The sequence below is a fragment of the Dipodomys ordii genome, unplaced genomic scaffold (assembly GCF_000151885.1).
Source record: "Dipodomys ordii isolate 6190 unplaced genomic scaffold, Dord_2.0 Scaffold45, whole genome shotgun sequence".
NCBI lineage: Eukaryota > Metazoa > Chordata > Mammalia > Rodentia > Heteromyidae > Dipodomys > Dipodomys ordii.
The window spans coordinates 4,990,514-5,012,580 of NW_012267261.1; the positions used below are offsets into that span (position 1 = coordinate 4,990,514).

The window sequence follows — 22,067 nt, forward strand, 5'->3', positions numbered from 1 at the left end:
GCAAGGAGTTTATTTTTTTATTTTTATTTTTTTTTGGGTCCGGTCGTGGGGCCTGAACTCTGGGCCTGAGCGCTGTCCCTCAGCTCTTCAGCTCAAGGCTAGCGCTCTACCACTTGAGCCACAGCGCCACTTCCGGCATTTTTTCTTTTTTTTTTTTTGCTTATGTGGTGCTGAGGAATCGAACCCAGGGTCTCAGGCATGCAAGGCAAGCGCTCTACCACTGAGCCAACTTCCCAGCCCCCAAGGAGTTTAAACAACAACTTTCAAAGATGCATGGCTCACAAACTGACCACCAGATAGCCTTATTTATTAGCTATGAGAGCCCTAATTTTCTATGGTTATGTCCATAGTGAAAGGGTAGCCTACATCTCCAATTTCTGACCCACAGAGGCCTAGGAGTGGGGCTCCCTTAAGGATTATAACCACGAGGTCTTCAATCACACTAAATTCTAATCAATAAACTGATATGTGTTATGTTTGGTCATTTGTTTTCTCAGTAGGGGCAGCCTGATCAAGGTTATGGACTATAGCACATTGAGTAGAAGGGTCTGGGGGAAGATGGGTAGGATCCAAGAGTATATCCTGGCCCTGGCGGGGGCCCAGTGGGATCTCCCACCAACCTGTTGCAGGTAGGCTCCTCTCCAGCTCTTGGTCTGGAAAGCACTTGATTTAGAGTGATTTACTTACACAGAAGTCTTCCTTCTTTCTTAGCTTCTGAACAATTTGAGAGCAATGACTTCATCTTATCTTTGTTATCCTGATACTGAGCAAAGTCTAGAGTTTATGATGTTTTGAACGAATGATTCTAGCTTCTCCCTTTGAGGCCTCTCTGCCTTTCTACAGGCCTCTGGCCATCCTACAGTCAATCTGTCTTATACACCTTTCTGAAAAGTCTTCACTGACTTGCTTTGGCATGAAATGTAAACCTCACAGGCTACCCTGGCCCACTTAATCCTTCCTTTATTCTTTCTTCTTGTTCCTCAGACTCCCTCAGTGGTAGACACTCTTCTAAACCCTCTGTAAAGCAAGACTTGCGTTTTCATCCTGACTACCCTACGTTCTTTGCATTTCTGAGACAAAAGAAGTCCTTTTAATACTTCATACTTGTATTTAGGCAAAAAGTTATTTCCTGATCAGAAGCAAGTCTGTGTCTCACTTGGCAAAATCCAGCCTGGACCTTAGTCAAGTTCTATATTACTCCATGAAGCCTCTCATGATGACAGTCAAATCCAAAATGATGGCAAGAGTTCTTCAAGCATAGATGACATCAGGAGGCCAGGACACAATGTCACTGCAGAATGGTTCATCTTCAATGTACAAATATAGCCTGAAAGTCAGTGGTTAACCTTCCCTCTCACAATATTAGGTCCCAAAAAATAGATTCAGAACTTGTTAATGAATTTATTTTTAACTCAGTAGAACCTGGATCAAATGATGTCCATTCACAAAAAACTGCACATTGACCATGTGCAACATTCAAATGTTGAGTGTGTCTGAACAAAGCATTATTGGCCCATGCGCTTGCATTCTGTTTCCCTTTTAGCATTAAAAATATCTATTAAATGTTTAAAATTAAATTTGGAGAATAAATTGTATTAATACATAGTACTGGTAGAATGTGGCTGAATAAAATATGCAAACCCAGTATTTCAGGTTTGAACAAGATAAATGTGCCCAAGGACAACACTAATAATATGAAAACATGTGAGATAAGAAATGTCAGATGGTTTTTCTTTTAGTAAATAGAAATCCACAATATCTAGTGGTCAGAGAGAATACAGAAACAATTGACTTTCAAATTGCGGTATAAATGTGATACATGTGAATCTTACCACACATTCAAATAAGTAGCACTTACCTCCAATTTTTGGTATAGATCTTCACTGTCAGAAAACAGAATGAAAATCGTCATGCCAAAGGCAGATGTCAACAAGAATGAAAATGTATCTGCAAAAACATCAAACATTATTTTTAGATGCTAAAAGAATGTTTCCTGTAATTGGGCACACATTGCAGAATCAATTATCTCTGTTGGGCAAATACTAGATACATCTTCAGATGTGTTGATATATCCTCATATGTTTTCAAATATGTTCAAATTCTTGTAAGATAAAAGGTGATATATTGAAAATCTTTCTCATGAGTCTGGGGCTAGACTCTATTTATTAAATGTATTACAGGAAACCTAAATAAGTAATCTCCACCCAGGGTCCCTGGTGCTTGTATACCTTGCTATGCCCAGCCCATCTGCATGGCCAACAGAGAGACCCTGACACATCATCTTTGCCCTCGAGTGAGTGGGTTGTTTATATGGGATGAGCTGTCAGTCATCCTGGAGCATGTCCTCCTCCATTGCAAGGTAAATGAAGTTCACAGAGCTGTAACAGTTAAGGACCTTCTACAATCTGGCCAGGTAGCCTTTCTAAACTGCTCTCCAAATGTCCAGTATTCCACATTTTTGCCCTTGCTCACAAATTGTCTTATATAGATAATATTCTTCCTGTCTTAAGCACATTCCCATTTTTCTCTACATAAGGAGTCTAGTCCAAGTACTACCAAGGACACCTAAATCTCCTATTAAGTTTATTCCATGTGTTATATATTGCTTATCATCCAAGCTGTGGCTGTGTAAAAGTGACTGTGTATTCAGGTAAAGGGAAAGGTGATGTACAGAGGGGTTACAGTTACGTAAGTAAGATAATAAATACATTTCTTTTTGAACAGTGAGGTTCATTTGCAAGATAGTGTCTACTATCACTGTTGCATTGGTTCACCCTCTGTCCCACCATTTCTGTGCTTCCCCTTCCCTTTCCCAAATCAGATAAATGTATATACAAAACAAAGGGTACCCTGAAATGAAAACAGTGGCAGCAGGGAATAAACCATAGGAAAAAAAGAAAGAAAAAAAGAACTGCAAATAGTACACACACACACACACACCCTGCTCTTGTTTCCATTTCTTGGAGTTCATTTTGATAAGTATCATTTTATATGGTCATATGTACATAGCTATTGAGCTATTGTGATCCTCTGCTAAGAATATCCTAGCCATATTTTAGTTACTACAAATGAGCTGTCCCATTTCTTACTTTGGAGAGACAAAGTTCCCAGGATGTGTGGGTGCCAAAAATCACTGTAAAGGCTCAATTACCTCTTGGTGAGCTTAATTTTAACTTAGTACATCCTAGATCAAATGATAGCCATTGATATAAAACTCCACAGTCAATGTCTGATAGGACATGATCAACTTATAAGTCTATATTTTCTTTCCTCTTATAACACATTATTAAGTATTTAAACTGCATGTGAAAAAAGAAGTTTCATTAATGGATTAATTTCATTGTATTGATATGAGAGAATAAAGCATCTAGACATATTTCAGATCTGAACTCCAATGACAGTCAAAGATATTAACAGGACACTTTGTAAAATAGCGCTTTAGAGCTGTTTGAGATAAGATTATCATTTAACCAAACGTTTCTGCGAAATAAATGATTCTACAACCCTCATAAGTCGTATTTAAAAATTCCAGAATTGGTGGTCCACTCCTTTCCCTCAGTTCTGTATCAGTTCCCATTAGAAATTGGAAGCAACCACTGCTCCACAGTGTTAGGTAAATTAAATTGGCAGCCGAGGAAAGAGAGAGCAGGGGAAAGGTTTACTTTCAAGCTGTAGGCTACCTCTGGTCAAGTTGGAAACCCACACAATGGGGGAGGGAGGAAGGGGAGGCGGGGAAAGAGTTGAACCACAGCCAGGCCAGAACTTATCAAGACCAGGGGGCGGGAGAAGGTGTAGTCACACCTGATGTGGATGTGACCTCAGGGAGGGATGGGGCAGGTGACTGCCTCCAGGTGTGCCAGTTAGCTAGGTGACGCAGGTACTGGGCAGAGACTTAGCCAAGAGGAGGGAGGCTCTGCTCAACCTTCCCAGGGAGGACCTTACACACAGCAGCCACTATTTTTGAAGTGAGAAGAGTCCTATTTTACCCTCTGTGCTCATTGACACTTCACTCTCTCATCATAACTTGATGTAGTACCTCTGAGAAGAGGTATCAGCCTTCTTGAGAGGGGTGTGAGGCAGAGAGAAGGAAGGAAGGAAGGAAGGAGGAAGAGAAGAAAAGTGACTTGACCCTCCTGGTGATAAGATCCTAAGATCCTGTTAGTACTGGGGAAGTATTTTAGAATTTTGGAGTATCCAGCATAAATACTAGACCCTTCCAATGTACTGTGCTAGGCATTTTATATGAAATGCTTCCTTTAAGCTGGATGCTTGTAATGCTGGCTACTCATGAGGCAGAGATTCAAGGATAGTAGTTTGAAGTCTGCCTGGGCAGACAAATCCAAGAGCCTCTCATTTTCAACTAGCTAGCTAAGAGCCTGAAGTGAAGGTGTGGCTCAAGTGATAGAATACCATGTCTTGAGCCAAGAAGTTAAGCAAGAATGTAAGGCTCTTGATTCAAATCCCAATTTGACAGAAGAGAGAGAGAGGGAGGATCACAAAGCTGTCAATAGCTTTGTGCATATGATCAATAGCTATGTGCATATGATCATATAAAAGAATATTTATTGAAATGAACTCTAAGAAATTGAAATAAGGCTTTTTTCTTTGTTGCTGTTTTTCTCTTTCTTTACCTTTTGTCTTGTTAGTAAGATTATCTGTTTGGGGAAGGAAAGGGAGGTACAGAAGGGTAGAAAAAATGGTGAACAGATGCAGAAATGACTATACACTATGCTGAAAATGAACTCTATAATTTGTGGGTGGGAATGGGAGGGAAAACTGGGAGAGTGCAAGGGAAAGGGTGACATTGTTCAAAAAGAAATGTACTCATTTGCCTGACTTATGTAACTATAACTCCTCTGTATATCACCTTATAATAACAATGATAGATATGTACTAAAAACAGGAAGAACAAGAGAGGGGGGGGCAAAGATTGAGAGAAATAAAGGAAAGAGAGGAGGAAGGCAGGTAGGGCGCAATATAGTTTTCACCCTTAGGATGGGGTTCTAGTTATACAGAAGAGGAAAAAGAAGCATGAAATGTTTAAGGTAACTTTTCCACTGTTAAAAAGCTGTCCAAAGACCACTTTGCATTTGAATTGGTTAAAACCTTTTATAAATCACCTTGACATCTATGTTTGGGTAAAAAAAAAAAAAGAATCCTGAAGATTCACAGGACAGGACAAAGGCACTATTGGTGTCTGTCCTTACATGAGAATGAATGAGCTTCTGCCCATGGGCTCCCTTACCTGGGCACATTATATGTAACAATCAATCACGAGTAACTCCAAGTGCTTCTACCTACAGCACTGAGTTGCAACTCCAGGGAGGGTGGAGAAACAGAAAAATATTCAGAATGCCAAAGTAACTTTCACATACTTACAGTTTGAATAGATGGGTTTTCGAAATGGCTTTCCCTTAGAAAAGATAAATGCCACCGTGATGCAGTTGAAGGTGATTATGGGCCACAGGGTGGTACTCTCAAAACTGACAACGGAACCAGGAACCAGAGTTGCATTTCCAGTCCAGTTTCTTTCCACACTCCCATTGGTTGAGAAATTACTTTGGTTGGCCCGAAAGCACTCGCTACAAAACAATCACCAGCATTTATGGGACCTTCTATTCTCTTTTCACCCATTAAGTTAAAAAAAAAGTGTAATCACTACCATGGGACTCTAGTTTTCAATCTTTTCCAACTGGTAACTACCAAAACATCTTTTGTTCATTTCTTGAAGTGAAAAAGAAGAAATAAAATTCAGAAGCCAAGATTGTTCTTTGGCTGGCACTTCATTTCGGATAAGAAATCTGTCTTTGAAAGCTTGAATGGCAGTTTTCTGGGACTGTTTTAATTCAGAGTAACTGTACCACATGAATTGAATGTGTATGTGTACCTGTCTGTGTATATGCACATGGATGTATTCTTTTTCATGCGCTTGTGTAACCCTCCTGACTTGTGTCCTGAGTTTGAGTGTTCTTACTCTAATCCTCTCTCCTCATACAGTCAAGGAATCTTCCTAAAGATCTGGACATGACACTTTGTTGATCATGAGGTGTCTATGGTGGTGTTTTGGTACTAAATCAAGTTCAAACTTATCAGATTGACCTAGAAGACATTCCTACTCCAGACCTAATCTACCTTTCTGGCTTTATCTTTTGTCATCCTCCCCCCCATACACACACACACACACACACACACACACACACACATACACACACACACACACACCTTACACTAGTAACAGAATTGTTCTCCTGTTCCTCAAGTACCACCATTTCAAGCGTTGAGTCAAGCATGCTGTTCTCTCTAATCAAAGTGAAGTTTATCCTTCAGATCTCGCTATATCTGAAATTACTTTTACTGGGAAATGAATCTACTTCACTCTATTCTGGCCTTTGTTAGTGCATTCCGTGCATAATTTTGTAATTATTTTGCTGATATATTTATTTCTCAGCTATGGGATGTGAGTTGCTTTAATATGGAAATATTCTTCTGACATTATTTTGTTTTCTCTTTTTTTTTTTTGTTGGTTGTGGAGCTTGAACTCCAGGGCTCTACCACTTGAGCCACAGCACCACTTCTGGTTTTTCTGGTGGTTTACTGGAGATAAGAGTCTCATGGACTTTTCCTGCCCGGGGCTGGCTTTGAACCATGATCCTCAGAACTCAGCCCCCTGAGTAGCTTGGATTACAGGTGTGAGCCACCAGTGCCTGGCTTGGGATTATTTTTTGTTTTACTCAAATTTATAACACAGCATTGTCACTAGGCACAGTTGGGTCATATTATATGTACTCATAATTTTTTTTCTTAAGATTTGGGCTTTCCCAGCCCTAATTGATATATTTTCTATATTCTTATTTTCCCTTTTCAAACAATGAAATCTAAAACTAGTTTCCTTTAGCTTTTTTATTTAGCTTGAAACATTTAAATTACTGTTACAACATTTTATAATACAATTCATTTTCTAACAGTGAAAATAATTTTTAATAGGGTTTCACTATGTATCCCAGGCTGGTCTTGAACTAATGATCTTCCTGTCCCATTCAGCTTTCCACGTGCTGGGATTATAAATAAGAACATGCTTGCTAGATTTAATTTTTATTATTCTGAACTCATTGGAGCCCAGAAATGTGGTTTGCAAATAGTAAACATTTAGGTAATGTTTTCTAAATAAAATAATGAAACAATCTGTAGTCACATTTTTACCAAAAGATGGATGGGTAGGCCAGATGATCTGATGTTTAACACCAAAGAGTACCTGGTTCATTTCACTAAAAAGAAGGTTGAGGGCTGGTTTGGTGCAGCTCATTAGTAAGAGCTAAGTGAGTTTCTTGTTTTGCTTTAGCTATACCCATATTTTTTTTCTATTTTCAATCAGAATTTGACTTCTCAGAGTTTAGGTACTCAAATTTAGAGACAAATGTGGTTTTGAAAATGAATGGAATTATTTGTTCCCAATGATACTTGTTGAACTGGAGTCTAAATGAGAGTCTTAAACATCATTTTGTAGTTTTCAGTCTGTGTTTCACTGAGTTTGGTGGCTCCAAGGACTTTAGATTCCAGTGGAGAGAGGGGAATTTATACATGCCCCATTTAAAAAGAGTATTTTCTTTTGTGGTGAAGAAATCTTCCTGAGGGAAAAAGGAACTTGATAATCTACCTTTATGTTTGAAGAAATTAAAGCCTAGGGAGTTGAAGAGACTTGTTGTATGTAGAATGTTTATGGAATCAGAGCTGTCACGCCATCAACTAGTATTTTGACAGTCACTTGAAAACTACAAAACAATTTAGGCAAGTATCTCTTTTATGTCTGTACCAAGTCCTAACCAACTATGGTTCCCATGCTAAGTCCAACTCACCACCTGATTTTATAAATAAAGTTTTATTAGAACACAGCCATACCCATTTACCTACATTGTGCCTATTTTTTGTATCATTGTCTAGTTCAGGAACTTCTCCTATTTACTCATAATTTATGTTGCATAACCTGGTGACATAACTTTTTAAACTCAAAATATTAAGATATGTCCTCAAGCCAAGTTGGGCGATATACTTTTTTTTTTTTTTTGGTCCGGTCGTGGGGCCTGAACTCTGGGCCTGGCGCTGTCCCTCAGCTCTTTTAGCTCAAGGCTAGCACTCTGCCACTTGAGCCACAGCGCCACTTCCGGCTTTTTTGTTTTTGCTTATGTGGTGCTGGGGATTTGAACCCAGGGCCTCATGCATGCAAAGCAAACACTCTACCACTGAGCCACATCCCCAGCCCCGGGCGATATACTTAAAACGAAGAAGATGAACTCACCTGTATCGGTAGACCTCACAATACCAAGGCTGTTGCTTCACAGAGAGAAAAGCACACACTTGCACAATGCCAGTGAAACAAGTATTCAAAAAGATGGAGAGCAACAGGGGAGGAGAAAGAAGTTGTCCTGCTGGACGATACGGTGCCAGCTTCGGGTAGGCATGAGTCCAGCTCACTGAAAGGTAAGTGCAGTTTTCCCTTTACAACTTTATTACATAAATGATATAAGTGCATATTGCCATGGACCTTGTGTTAGGATTCAGTTGGCATAAACATAAAGCCTATGTTTATGTTTACATGAACACATTAGCTAATTGTGTATTTTGCCTATAGTAATGGGTATTACTAGGAGCATTGATCTCTTCCATGATTTGATTTCATCTTCGGAGCAAAAAGTAATAAGCTACAAAGTTCTTAGACTAATATTTTTACCAGATCATGTGGTGCTAATCCTTTTCCTGTAACCAGATTAAGCAGAGATGGTATTTAAAAGAGAGAGATGGGCTTCCACGTGGGTGAAGACCCATTAATATTACCTCTCATTGATGATGGAAAAGTGAAGAACTGGAATGAGAGGAATAAGAGCCTACAAGCCCTCACTTTTCACCATTCCACCATTATGCTCTAAGCACTTCAGTGTGCCAGTCACCGTGGTCAGTGCTAGAAGGGTGTTCTTCTCCTTTCTAAATCAACAGGACCACTACAGCTACAGGACCACGACATCCCATCCCTCTGGGAAGAAAAAAAAACCCTAAAGAATCTTACTTCTTGATCATAGTGTTAAGACATTATTAGGCCAAGTTTATTGGCACACATCTGTAATCCTAACCACTTAGGAAGCAGAGGTAATAGGATTCCAAAGCCAACCTGGGAAATGTTAATACAAAACCCTATATGAAAACTAAAAGCAAAAGAGCCAAAGCTGTGACTCAAGAGACCCTTAATTCAGCCTTCAGTTTGGGGATGGTGGGGAAGCATACATTGCATTTTTATCTTAGGATTTTTTTGATAAATTAAAAGAATTAGAAATAATGAGAAATTAAAAATGATATATAATTTTTTAAAAGATGACTACATCTTACTTAAACACTACATATCCTAATAAGCCCTAGGAAGTAAAATGTACTCAAGTTCTTAAGACATAACAGGAAAGACATGGAGATGTGAGGAGAGATCTGTATTATAGATATGTTTCAGTCCTTGTCCTTATATGTGTCACCTCTACCTTTTCATGGTTTCTTTGTTGCAAAGAAAAAACTAGAATGTATATACTTAGGTTTAAGTTCATACCTGTAGGGGCAGAGGGCTAGGGAAATGGTATCTATTTCAGGATAACAAAGCTCAAAAGTTGGTCTTCTGTTTTGCCAGTGTATGTTCTAAGGGTAAACTCTAGTTTACTCACGTAAACTCTGATTTCTAGTTTTTATGTGTAGGATGAGAATGTTGCAATGTTTCAGGTGATACATAAAGGCCCTTCAAACTCATTCTTTCTGAAGCTTTATGTTGCTCAGACTTATGGATCCAGTAATATTACTGTTGTCCCACCAGGGTGCTGGGCTAAAGGTTGGGGGAGGGGTAGAGTGTACATGGACAGAAAAGATAGATCATTTTTCCCCTCAAAATTTCCAGAAGACAATACAGGGAAACTGTGTACTATAGAATTTGGTGGGTCTTTTTCATAAGGGTCCCTGACAATTCACACTAATAAGATGACTGATGGTGGATCTGAGAGAATCTATGAATGTCACAAGACTGGCTTGGGTATGCCCCAAGGAGAAACTGTGTGATTTGTATTTGGAAAATTTGAGCTATGTATAGCCTGACTTCCAATAGTGTAGCCCATGATTTAGTCACTCACGCTTACGCAATAAGATCTCAATAACTCTAAACTTTGAAACTCCAATGAGCTTCTCTGGTTTATGATACTCTACACATTGTCACAGACCCTGTAAAGGAAAGTCTTCCTGACTCTACAAGGAAAAGAAAAGGAAAGTCTCCTTTGGGATTCTTTTAAGACTTTACCTTGTATGTGTCTCTTTTTGACTGTTTTCTGACTTGTATACTCTTGCTATAACTAAAATTGCAATAGTAAGTCTAGCATTTCCCTAGTTCTGTGAATTACTGCAGCACTCATTGAAACCAAGGGGAGTGGGAACCTTTATATTTATAACCACCCTTATTTGCTCCAGGTGGCATACGGACCCCCAAACTTGTGGCTGGTATCTGAAGAAACATCATCTTGTGGGGCTGGGAAGGTGGCTCAGTGGTAGAGCGCTTGCCTTACATGCCTGAGACCCTGGGTTTGATTCCTCAGAACCACATAAGCAAAAAGAAAAAAAAAAAACCTGGAAGTGGTGCTGTGGCTCAAGTGGTAGAGCACTAGCCTTGAGCTGAAGAGCTGAGGGACAGCGCCCAGGCCCTGAGTTCAGGCCCCACTACTGGACCCCCCCCCAAAAAAAAGAATCATTAAAGTCGTTACTTAAAAAAAAAAGAAAGAAACATCATCCTGTGACGTTTGGTTTAACTCTGGGTAGTATTGAGCACACAAAGAAAGGGCGCACAAGGTGGACTGAGGACAGGGATAAAGAGTAACCAAGCACCTAGATCATAGAAACCACTGGCTTCAGTGCTTGGAGTTCTCTCTGCATCCCACTAGCGATGATGGAATGTGGTTTGCAGACTTCATACAGAAGCTGTGAGATCAGGTGTAGTGGCACACCCCTGTGATCCCACCTACTTGGGAGGTAGAAGTAAGAAGATTGCTAGCTGAGGTCAGTGCAGACAAAAGTGAGAAACCCTATTGGAGAAATAAACTAATAGCAAATAACCTGGAAGCACAATTATGAAGCATGAGGCCCTGAATTACATCTCTAGGAAAAGACTGAAGTAGCCCCACCCTCATGGGGATCAACTCCAGAACTTGTTATCCTAACCAAGTGTGCAAAAACTCAGAATAACTTGCTCGAAGTCACATACCAATTCAGAAGCAACACTAGGCCAGTGTGCCATGTTTTCTAATAATGCTATCCTACCTGAATCCATTCCATTCTGATTCTTCTCTAGTGCTCACTGAGTTACCTAGTCTTCTAACAGTAGAGAGGGGACAGGTACAGCATGAGGTCATTCAATTCATTGTGAGTGTTTACTAAGGTCTGGGCTATGAAATTTTCTACAGGAGTCTCATTGTACCTGACCCTCAGAACACTATGACACTTCTTATGAGGAAAATTTTAATGTCTTAAATTATTTATGAAAGGTCAGAGATTAGGAGAGATGGAAGAGGGGCATGGCCTTGATGTTTGGGCCATGGACTTTGCCTCCAAGCTTCTGTCTACTAGCTTAGGTTTTGGAACCTCCTGGGGTTCCTTTTTCTTTTTAGCACTGTCACCAACAAATCATGTAAATTGCTTTAAAATATCCAACATTATGGAAGAAATATCATTTATTCAAGATTATCCAGCCATATAAACATTCATATATGTAGAAAAGTATTTAATGGGCTATGAATAGACATTTCAGTTCTAATAACCAAAATTGATCTTACTGATCACTCAGATACTGCTAAGTTTTGTCATTGGGTTGCTATAATAAATGATTTCAATATCAGTATTTTAAGATGCTACATGAAATTCCAAGGTTATTAATTTCTTGCCTTGTCTGCTATTCTGTTATTTTTTCCTAACCTCCTGCTGTTGAACAAAGAAAAGGAGGTGACAGCACCATTCATTTTCTGTGCTCTCCCTTGAGGTAGACACCTTTTTCACTTATTAAAAGTTAGTATCAGACTCTGAGTTCCTTGATCAGAAATGCTTTATCAGTGTCATCTCAAAGGAAGGAAATGAACAATAGCTGCTCTAAGCCACACCTTGCTTTTGAGAAGATTCAGCTATAAGAAAACGTTAGCATTTGTTCTCACATGTCAAAGACTTAGCAGAAATCTAGTTTCATGTCAATGTGAGGCATGGCTGAGTAATGGGAAGTGGCTTTTGGGTTAAAAAATCCTTTTTAGATTTTTCACTTTTCTATATACAAGACAAACTACAAAGGATTCAGACTATGTCAATAAGGTTTCTGTTATTGGGATATGTTACCACTAATCTAGCCTCAGTTCACTTCCACAAGTATTACTTTCAAAAAAAAACCATAGGCTATCAAGTTCTTATTTGTGTATTTCTAGAATCTCACACACAAGTATGACCTGGAAGGTTTGATTTGCTAAAATGCTTACTTGTCAGACAGACCATCAAAGTAATAACCATATCTTGCACGAGATACTGATAATTCCCAAAGATTTGTAGTTGCTATAAAAGAAAAAAATAAATGTTAAATGTGGTTTCTATCTGCATATTTATTATTCCCAACACTCATTTTTCTTTTTTTTTCTTTTGCCAGTCCTGGAGCTTAGAACTCTGGGCCTGGGCACTGATGTGAACTCTTTTATTGCTCAAGGTTGGCACTCAACCACTTGAAACACAGCACCACTTCTGGATTTTTCTGTGATTAACTAGAGATAATTTATATAGATTAACTAGACTTGCCTAGGTTGGAAACCATGATCCATCTCACTGGAAGGAATGACACTGGATCAGTATATGCCAGAATTTACTGCGTTTCATATCATCAATGATTCAGTCAGACTGGTACCATCTATCAGTCAGATTAATTTGATAGTTGTCATTGCAACTTGGGCTGTTGAGTTCTCAATATAAGATATTGAGGCCTAAAAGTTCTCTCAGGAACTTTAGGCCTAAAATTTAAAGTCAAGGGCTCAGCGTATTTAAATGGAATTTTTCTCCATCCTTATCCACGGGTTGGTTCTGCATCATAGCTTTCTGGGAACCAGTTAATGTTCACAAAATGAACAAGGAGCCTTCCCTAATCAAGCTCATTGCCAACTCTGTAAATAACTGAATAGACACAGAACAACGTTCAAGCTCACACTTATAGACTTGAAGTATTTAGGCATAAATGTCAAATTACTACTCTTTAAGAAGTCATCTTCTATAACATCTTTTGAATCTAGCTACCTTTATTAGCTCATATCCACTGACCGAGCTCTAAACTATATCCTGGCTCTGAGAATATTATATGTAAGGACTTATACATGTACAAACTATGGCTGACCTCTTAAAGGATGAAACCAAGGCCCAGTTATTTCTGGGTTGTTGTCTAACCATCAGAGTGAATGAGTTCTGAATGGACTAGTTTCTACCCATATTCCTGAACACTTAAGTTCTGCTTCAACTTTTATGGAAAACTGCAAGGCCTATCCCAACTTCATCTCTTTTATTTCTCCTATCCTCTCTTCTTCTTTTCCCATAAAAGTGGTAAAATTATGTATATGCAGAAAGAGACAGAATAGGGAGAATTTTTCAACATAGTTTTAGTTTTCATTCTAAGATCAGCTTTCCTACCACCCTGAAGGAGAGAGTAGCAGTCCACCAGTTCAGCCTCCCAGAGAAGGGGGTAGGTGTTGGCTAAGGGAAAGACCTGATATTGGTCTTGGATGGATGCAGCACTTGAATCCAGGTTACCTGACTCAGTCTAGATCTTATTTCTCCTCACCTGGCCTCTTTATAACCCCCTGTGTATGGCCTTAGGTGATAATCCACAGGATGCTCTAATCTGTGGTCCTCTCGTGCATCTTTTCACCTTCCCTTACCCCCTCCCCTATCCCCATCAAAAGCAGTGAAATATCTTTTTCCCTACAATTCTCTGACCCTATTGAAATATTTCACTGTAGAGAAGGCTATGCTTGGACTAATGAAAATTACTTTCAATCTTTATAAAGTTCTAATTCTTAATAGATTCATAATTTAAGCATCTCTTTTCAGTGCCAAAGAACTGCTAAGTCTTTGCTCATTCTATAAGTTTTGGATAGGTTTGTGAGCAAAGCTCCAGTATGGAAGATTTGCAGAATTATAATGATTTAAAATCGAATCCAAAAACTTCTCTCTTTTTTAAATCTCTTCTTAGTCCTTTGCCAAAATTATTCCACAGATGAAGACTGATCTACTTCCTGCTGAGTTATATTTAGGATGCTCTGATGATCTCTTCATACTCAAAGAAAAAGGAACTCAAAGAGGGCAAAAATCCCAACACCCTGGAAAACTGATCCACATCTACTTATTTCTAGTTCCATATTTCATGTACCATTTTACCAGGTTCCTAAGTTTGTAGGCACCATTTTGGGAAATGTTATTTATTTATAAAATACTGAATCTTCTGTGGCGGGGAGGGGGGCATACCTCTAAAGAAAAAAACAAGGTTGTAAAAGAAATGATTTTGATTCATACCCAGTAAAGCAGTAAAATTCCAACACCCTGTATTATGCCATACATGGTCAAATACTTAAAGATTCCGAAGGACGAAACCAGAGCAGCTCGGCCCTCTCTGTTCAAAATAAATTATAAAAAATTAGTCACATATACTAGTTAAAATAAATCATATAATATAGTTGTATACATTAAAAATTGTGAAGTCTATATTTCAAAACATTTACATAGTTTATGTGTATTTTATATTTAAAAACAGTTTGATATTGTTAAATATAATTTTTTGTTATTATTAAGATGTTGTAAAGAGAGTTTTTCATTTCCTGTCAGGTAATGAGTACATAAAACAGCTTGATTTTAATACCCTATTCAAATGCATTGACTTATTACTGATTCATACTCTCTTATTTACCAAGTCACTGATTCATTCTCTCAGTTACTCTTTCATTCATTCATTCATTCATACTATCCTTAATCATTACTTCCATCCTTGATTCTTTAACCCCACCTATCCCCTCAAATGACTTTGTGTTTATTTTCACATATGTACATTGACTATTATGGCTGTAATTGTCTACCCTTTCTTTCTCTCTCCATTCATCTGCCTTCCTTTGGAATCCCTCCCCCTACCAATAAAACATGCTACAGCTTCCTAGTATTTATTTTGTTAAACTATAAGTTAGTTGTTCAAAAGGGTTATATCACTGGAATTCTCCTCTGTGTATGCCATACTTTCATCATTACACCCCCACTGATTCTTGACTCACTTTTATTTAGGTCTTAGGAGATACCAGCTACACTGGGAATCACAAAGAATATAAAATGTATCAAGCAGTAATTTCCATGAAATAAGATCACCATATACATTATAAACACACTGCAACGTTATGATAAGGTGCAAATTGCCAAACGTTGACTTGATTATGACTTCTAACAACCTCTGCTTTCTGGGAAATTGTGAGTTCTAGAGGCTCTTAGATGCATAAAGCTAAAGAATGGGAGCTTTCAAATTTTAAGTGGTGTGGATGTGATTAATATTTGAGATAGATAAGTTTGCTGATTTTGATATTTCAGGAAGGACCTGGGGCAGTCATCTAAGCTGGGGTAGAGATCAAAAGATCCAGGCTGCTGTAAAAAAAAAACAAAAACAAAAACAAAAACCACAGCTCAGAAAGTAGATATTCCTCTTTTAAAAAAAATTCTATTTGAGCTGTTATCTTTCAACTGAGCTCTGCCGCAGGATGAATCATAGCAGACCAAGAGACGGCAACGTGAAGAAGCAACACCTGATGGTTCTTCAGTCTCTTCTGCTCAGAGAGGAACAAATCCTCATGGGACAGACCGCGTCCGTCCTGTTTTTAATTTCCAGCAGGTGACATGGACACTCGTTCTGCTCCAGGACTTTTCTTAACCAAATAGAGACATGAAACGAAAAGTCTTAAAAGACAAACTATTAACCACTTTGCCTCAGGCAAGATGAGAAGGTGAAGGGTAAGAAATAGACTGGGATGCTCAGGCAGATGTTTTCCATGAGGCGGTGAGGTGCTACCATTTGTTTCTGACACAGAACTGAGCAGGAAAAAAATTAAAAAAAAGCTGAAAAGAAGCCTGGATTGTTTTCCCAAGTCTGACATAAATATTATGATTCTAGCCTTATTCTGCAATTATACATAATTCCAGAAAAGTGAAAACACCCAGATTCAAAAGAAACTGAAATTAAAAAAAATTATGTACACAATAAGGAATGTTTGCATGGGACTCTACAATTACTCAGCTCTTAATGATTATGAATTTTAAGTAGCTCACACATTTATTCACATATTAGCTAAATATCCTTCTAATGTGATGTGCCCAGCTTAGTGATAGGGCATTATGATTGCTAAAAAAAAATAATGAATAGGATACAGTTCTTATCCTAAATAACCTGAACTATAAAAATCAGTGAATCATGTATCAAAGGATAAAAATGAAAAATGCAAATGTGGATGTATGCATCTAAAAACACATTATCGCTTACACCCTTCTCCCTACTCCTCCCCCACCCCAGTGCACTTTCTCAGGAATAAGAACTGTCAAGGATCATAAAAGGTAAAATGAGCTTAACAGAGCTGAATCATATCTAATTCTTATGAAGCTGTGAAGTATAAAAGCAAACAATTTCTATCCTGAAGTCTTCCTCTACCATCTGCCACCAGAGACATATTACATCATGACTTGTATTCTAAACAGCATTTGGCATTCAGAAATTAATTGAGCTACATGCATGAAGAACAGCATCTGAAGTTCAAGTACCAACGCTTTTTAGATGGGTGAGGTAGCCTCCTTGTATCACTATTCAGGAGGTCAGGCTCGCTACAAGAGCTAATTCACACATGTTCTCCATCTTAACCCACATGGCTCCCATCTAAGAAAGATCCCTGCCAGCTGGGCTAGGTGGCTTCCATGCCACAATCTGAAACTGCCACCCTGTTTGTAAATAAGGAGCTTTCCCCTCTCCCCACCTAGAATTCACTCCTGCGTTCTGTTTACACCAATCCTATTTATCTTTCCAGACTCATGGAAATTTTCTTCATGGTTTGAGTTCGGAAACTCAAGTGGAATATTTACTGTATTGTCTGGATGTTCATTTACGTAGGTTCATTTTCATGAGGTACATCTCATCATACAACAGGTATAAAATTCTTTGTCTTGTATGGATCTGCATACACACATATACACACATACTAGAATTTAACTCATTCAATAAAGACTGCACTATTTTTTGACACAGAGAACAACATGATTTATATTCATGATGGGTATCACATTATTGATGCTATCATTGTATTAAGCCAAGGTTAAGCCAACAGGAATGTAGCCAAAATCTTAGAGAGGTTTGGCAATGACAAATCAGTAAAGTATTAGCCTCTTTGTGCACTCTGTGTTCTCAGTCTTGTCAAGAAACATTAGTCCTTACTGCTGTGGGACAACACATGTGATGAGTCAAAATTACTTTGAGCTTCTGAATATCCATGCTTGATTTAAAGGACCAAATTTTCCTGAAAATCAGAGCCTGTGGCACCTGGCACCGGAGGCTCGTGCCTCTAATCCTAACTACTCAGGAGGCTGAAATCTGAGGATCACAATTCAAAATCAGCCCAGGCAAGACAGTCCATGAGACTCTTATTGCCAATAAACCACTAGAAAACCGGAAGTGGTGCTGTGGCTCAAGCGGTAGAGCGCTTGCCTTGAGCTGGAGAGCTGAGGGACAACGTCCAACTCCAGAGTTCAAGCACCACAACTGACCCCCCAAAAAATCAGGGCCTGTGGAGTTGGTAAGAGGTGCTATTCTGAAGATAGAAGATGTAAGGATGTGTTAGGTTGGAGAAAAACATGGGTACAGAGTCCATGGAAATGTGTAAAGCTGCCGTGTCTGAAGTCATGAAATTTCAGGTTGGACTTTTTCCTTAAAGTAAGTAAGTTGTTGGTCCTGATGGACCAACGGACATACTAAAGAGTTACAAGGTTGTCATTTGGGGATAAACCTCAAAATTTGGTGATGACTTCCAGAACACTGACTACATAGATGTCTGGAAGTCACCCCCAAGTGCTTAGTAGACAATGAGAAACAGATTTATGAACAACAGTACAAAACCTACTGTTTCATTTGTAATTTCATTTAAGATATAAATAAAGATCAGATCAGAAATAAAGGTAGAGTGTTGGAGAAAATAAACAGGGAAAATGAACTGCTCTTCCTTCCTTCCGTTGCCTAACCAATCTTACTATCTTTTATGTCAACATTTTGAATATTCATAAACTTCCATTTTGGAGCCATACAACAGCATTTGGATAAACTAGTATTGTCCCCTTTTGGCTTTCTAACTTTTGGCTGGGAGACATATTCCAGCAAGTATCCAGTATATGAAGTAAAGAAACAGAGAAGAAATGCAAACAGGTTTTAAATATCAAATGTCCACATGACAAACCCACCTATTTTTAAGAGTCAGTCAGTAAAAGATCGTGTGTGTGTGTGTGTGTGTGTGTGTGTGTGTGTGTGTGTGTGTGTAATTTAGCATTTTCAAACAGCGCTAATTGTACTTCAATTTAGTGCTCTATCAGCATTTTTGCCCACATCTCTATCATGGCATTTATGACTTTAAGTTATAGTAGAAGTCTGTCTGTCTCCTCAGCCAGATGATGAGCCTGCTGGCCCCAAGGGGAAAGGGGAGCGGAAGTGGCGCTTACCTGATCAGGTGAGGCACACACTCAATGTTGGCTACTTTTGAGGTGAAAGGGGATGCCACTGATGCTTCTTGCTCTGACAGCGAGATGCCTGCATGAGCCATTTTCAGAGCCTGGAATGATTGATCCATGTCAACTCATGATGGCTCACTCCAGATTCTGACTACTCAAATACTAATACACTGTCCATCACATCATTGAGTTGTACCTGGAAATCTTTATTTTCTGGGTCTCTAGTTACGCTGTTCTTTAACCTGGTATCTCTTGCCGTTCCTGACCCACAAAGTTACCAATTAAAGAGACAGCAATTAAACAGTGAATCATGTTTGCACATATGTGTGTGTGCATGCATTCACATGCATCTCCAGGCAGCCCCACTTTCTGTGTGGAAAGAAGATGTCATAAGGAAATAGAAGTACTCCTTCAAAAGCCTTTTAAAAGTGACAGAATTCAGATGGACTTTGGCTGGGGACCTTCACCATCTCAGCTCTTACACTTAGAAGGCCATGAAAAATGAGGAAAAGAGCTTAATTCCCACCTTCTACTCTACCTGGACCAGCCAACCACTTAAGTGTTAGGATAAAGTAGGAGGCACACAGCAAAATCAGTGGATGAGAGACTGGGTTCCACTTATGCTGAACTGTGTTGTCCCACAGCAGTAAGAACTAATGTTTCTTGACAAGACTGAGAACGCAGAAAAAGACTGGTCAATAATCAGGCCAAAGGGCTCCTAATCCTATAAGAAATGTGTGAGCATGAAATGAGATTTGTATTTATAAAGTTCTTTAGAATACAAAAGTACCTAGTACCACAGATGATATATACTAGATACAAGTTCAATAAATATTCAAATATTTCCTCCTTCCTCTTTTCCCCCTGTTTTGTAGCTCTGTTAGGTAATGTAGAGGGGTTGTTTTCATGTATACTTATTTCATCTATCAAGAGTTCTATGAACTCTTGGGGGAACAGAGACTTCTTTTTTGCATTTGTTCTCTTTGTTTTATTTTGAACTCTACATAATTATTAAGAATTGATATTTATTCTACTTTTCAACAACAGACTAAGATCTAGTTTCTACTCATGAAGAATAAGGCAAAAGTGAACTTCTAATAAATCAAGTATGACCAAAAATTTTCACAGAACTTTGGAGCAAATATGTAAGAAGAAAGTAAAATATCTAGATCTTAAAATATTTAATATGCTTTGGGGCTACAAAGCAATCCTCCTCTCCTCCTTCCTCCCCTTCCTCCTCCTCCCTCCTCCTCCTCTTTCTTCGTCACTGGTCCTAGAACTTGAGCTTCTTTTGTTCAAGGCTAGCATTCTACCATTTGACCCACAGAGCTACTCTTGGCTTTTTCCAAGTAGGCTATTGGAGATAAAAGTCTTTTGCACTTTACTGCAAGGGTTGGCTTCAAACTTCCATCATCACATCTCAGCTTCTTGAGTAGCTAGGATTACCCATGTGAGCTGCCAGCATCCTTTTGTTCTTTGTTTTTCTTTAATTTCATTTTTAATATTGTGGGTCACCCCTCTCCCAAGGTAGGCAAGTGGTCTACCACTGAGTTACATATATCCACCATCTTCATGCAGTATCACACAATTAGCTACTAAAAATTCCTTTATATATGTAATCCTCAAGATAAACTCTTGTTTCAACAACATCTTTAAAACTCACAATATGAAACACATACTTCCCTTCTGTCATGTATGAAAAATAATCTGAGAATCACTGGGCATAGGCTTTGTTATAGTATGTAGTGGCAAAATAGTTCAGTCAAGATTTCAGTGAGTGCTTTTGGTGAAGCTAAAGTTAAATATGAACCTCAGAGGGGAAGTTTGATGGAAATAAGTAAAATTTACATATAATTCAAAACTGTAATCCATTTTAAACTTTTCCTTCACTTAGCCTGACTTCAGTGGCTCACACCTATAATCTTAGCTACTCAGGAAGCTGAGATCTGAGAATCACAGTTCAAAGCCTGCTCTGGGCAGGAAAGTCTGTGAGATTCTTACCTCTAATTAACCACCAAGAAGCCAGAAGTAGAGCTGTGGAACTCTGAGCCTTGGCAAAAAAGCTCAGGAACAATGAATGCCCAGGCCCTGAGTTCAAGCCCCAAGACTAGTACCTAAAGACAAAAACAAAAACTAAAAACCCCTCTTTTCCTTCACTAAGACTTTATCAGGTATATACTTTCATTTTATTATTGGTAACACAAACTATTTAAACCAGGTAATGTTGTAAAGTCTCTACTATGTCTGAAATGTGGGAGTCTGAGTAGCACCTCTTTGTTGTTCCAGGAGTTTCCAGAAAACAGCTGAGTGATTCACCTCATTCTATCTCCCTCCACCCCTCACTCATAGTCAGATAGAGGTGAACACATACACAACAAAATGAAGAAATGTTTGCTGGAAGGAGGATGAAGAGACTGACTCAGAGAACTTGGGAGTGTTCAAGGGGGCACTGATAAGCTATCTATAACAGCAGAAGTTATTTCTACTCACCCCACAGTCATTGGCTCCATCTCCACACATGCCCACATAATAACTGCAGGGAAAAGGATATGGAAAATGAATTGCATACAATACCTTCGAATCATTTCTATCACAACTAACTCATAGGTAATGTGTGTATGTGTGTGTAAGTGTATGCTGAACATACATGAGATCATGCTGAAGGCAAATTCCTTGGACAGACATAGTCCCATAGGAGGAAAGGCCATTGCATTATTTAAATTGTTTCGATCAATCACACTGAAATGGTAGTGATATTGCCAAGGTCAACAGCCAAAACAGTGATCACACACATCAGAACGTGTCCTCTTTCACACAGCCTAATACAGAGCTCATCCCCTAACCTGGCTGAATTCTGGTTGCTGATGAGGGTTTAGAGGTCATAAATTTAGATGAGAAACATTGGAGATATAATTTAGAAGACAAAACTAGAGGCAAGTACCCATACTTCTAATGCAGCTCAGAGTGACAATGAAATAATATGCCTCCATCCAAAGCAGTCAGATGTGCTAGCATTTTATATGTAGAGGAGTAAAACTTAGAGCTGCTGTCAGAAAAGGAATTTCAAGCGCCTTCTATTATTACTAGAATTGATTGGTTATAATACAATGAAGAATTCAGTGACATTTTCCCCAAATCTGATAAAACAATGAAATCAACTAAGGGATAAATATCAGGTTCTTACTGCTGGTTGGGCCAAAAACAAAGACTCTTTTGTAGATCAGATTGGTCAAATGCATATGGTTCAGTCTGATATTGGGCTG

General features: G+C 38.7%; 1 protein-coding gene across 1 annotated transcript in view; it reads right to left on the reverse strand.

Moving 5' to 3' along the window:
- Atp13a5 (ATPase type 13A5) overlaps nucleotides 1-22,067 on the reverse strand; it is an 81,939-nt gene that overhangs the window by 3,096 nt on the left and 56,776 nt on the right. Inside the window, exons 22-28 of the mRNA XM_013019303.1 lie at nucleotides 21,295-21,337; nucleotides 18,796-18,905; nucleotides 14,590-14,686; nucleotides 12,522-12,594; nucleotides 8,294-8,468; nucleotides 5,380-5,582; nucleotides 1,859-1,947 (exon numbers count right to left, since the gene is read on the reverse strand). Of these exons, the coding sequence (XP_012874757.1) occupies nucleotides 1,859-1,947; nucleotides 5,380-5,582; nucleotides 8,294-8,468; nucleotides 12,522-12,594; nucleotides 14,590-14,686; nucleotides 18,796-18,905; nucleotides 21,295-21,337 (790 nt within the window). The remainder of the gene's footprint in view (nucleotides 1-1,858; nucleotides 1,948-5,379; nucleotides 5,583-8,293; nucleotides 8,469-12,521; nucleotides 12,595-14,589; nucleotides 14,687-18,795; nucleotides 18,906-21,294; nucleotides 21,338-22,067) is intronic.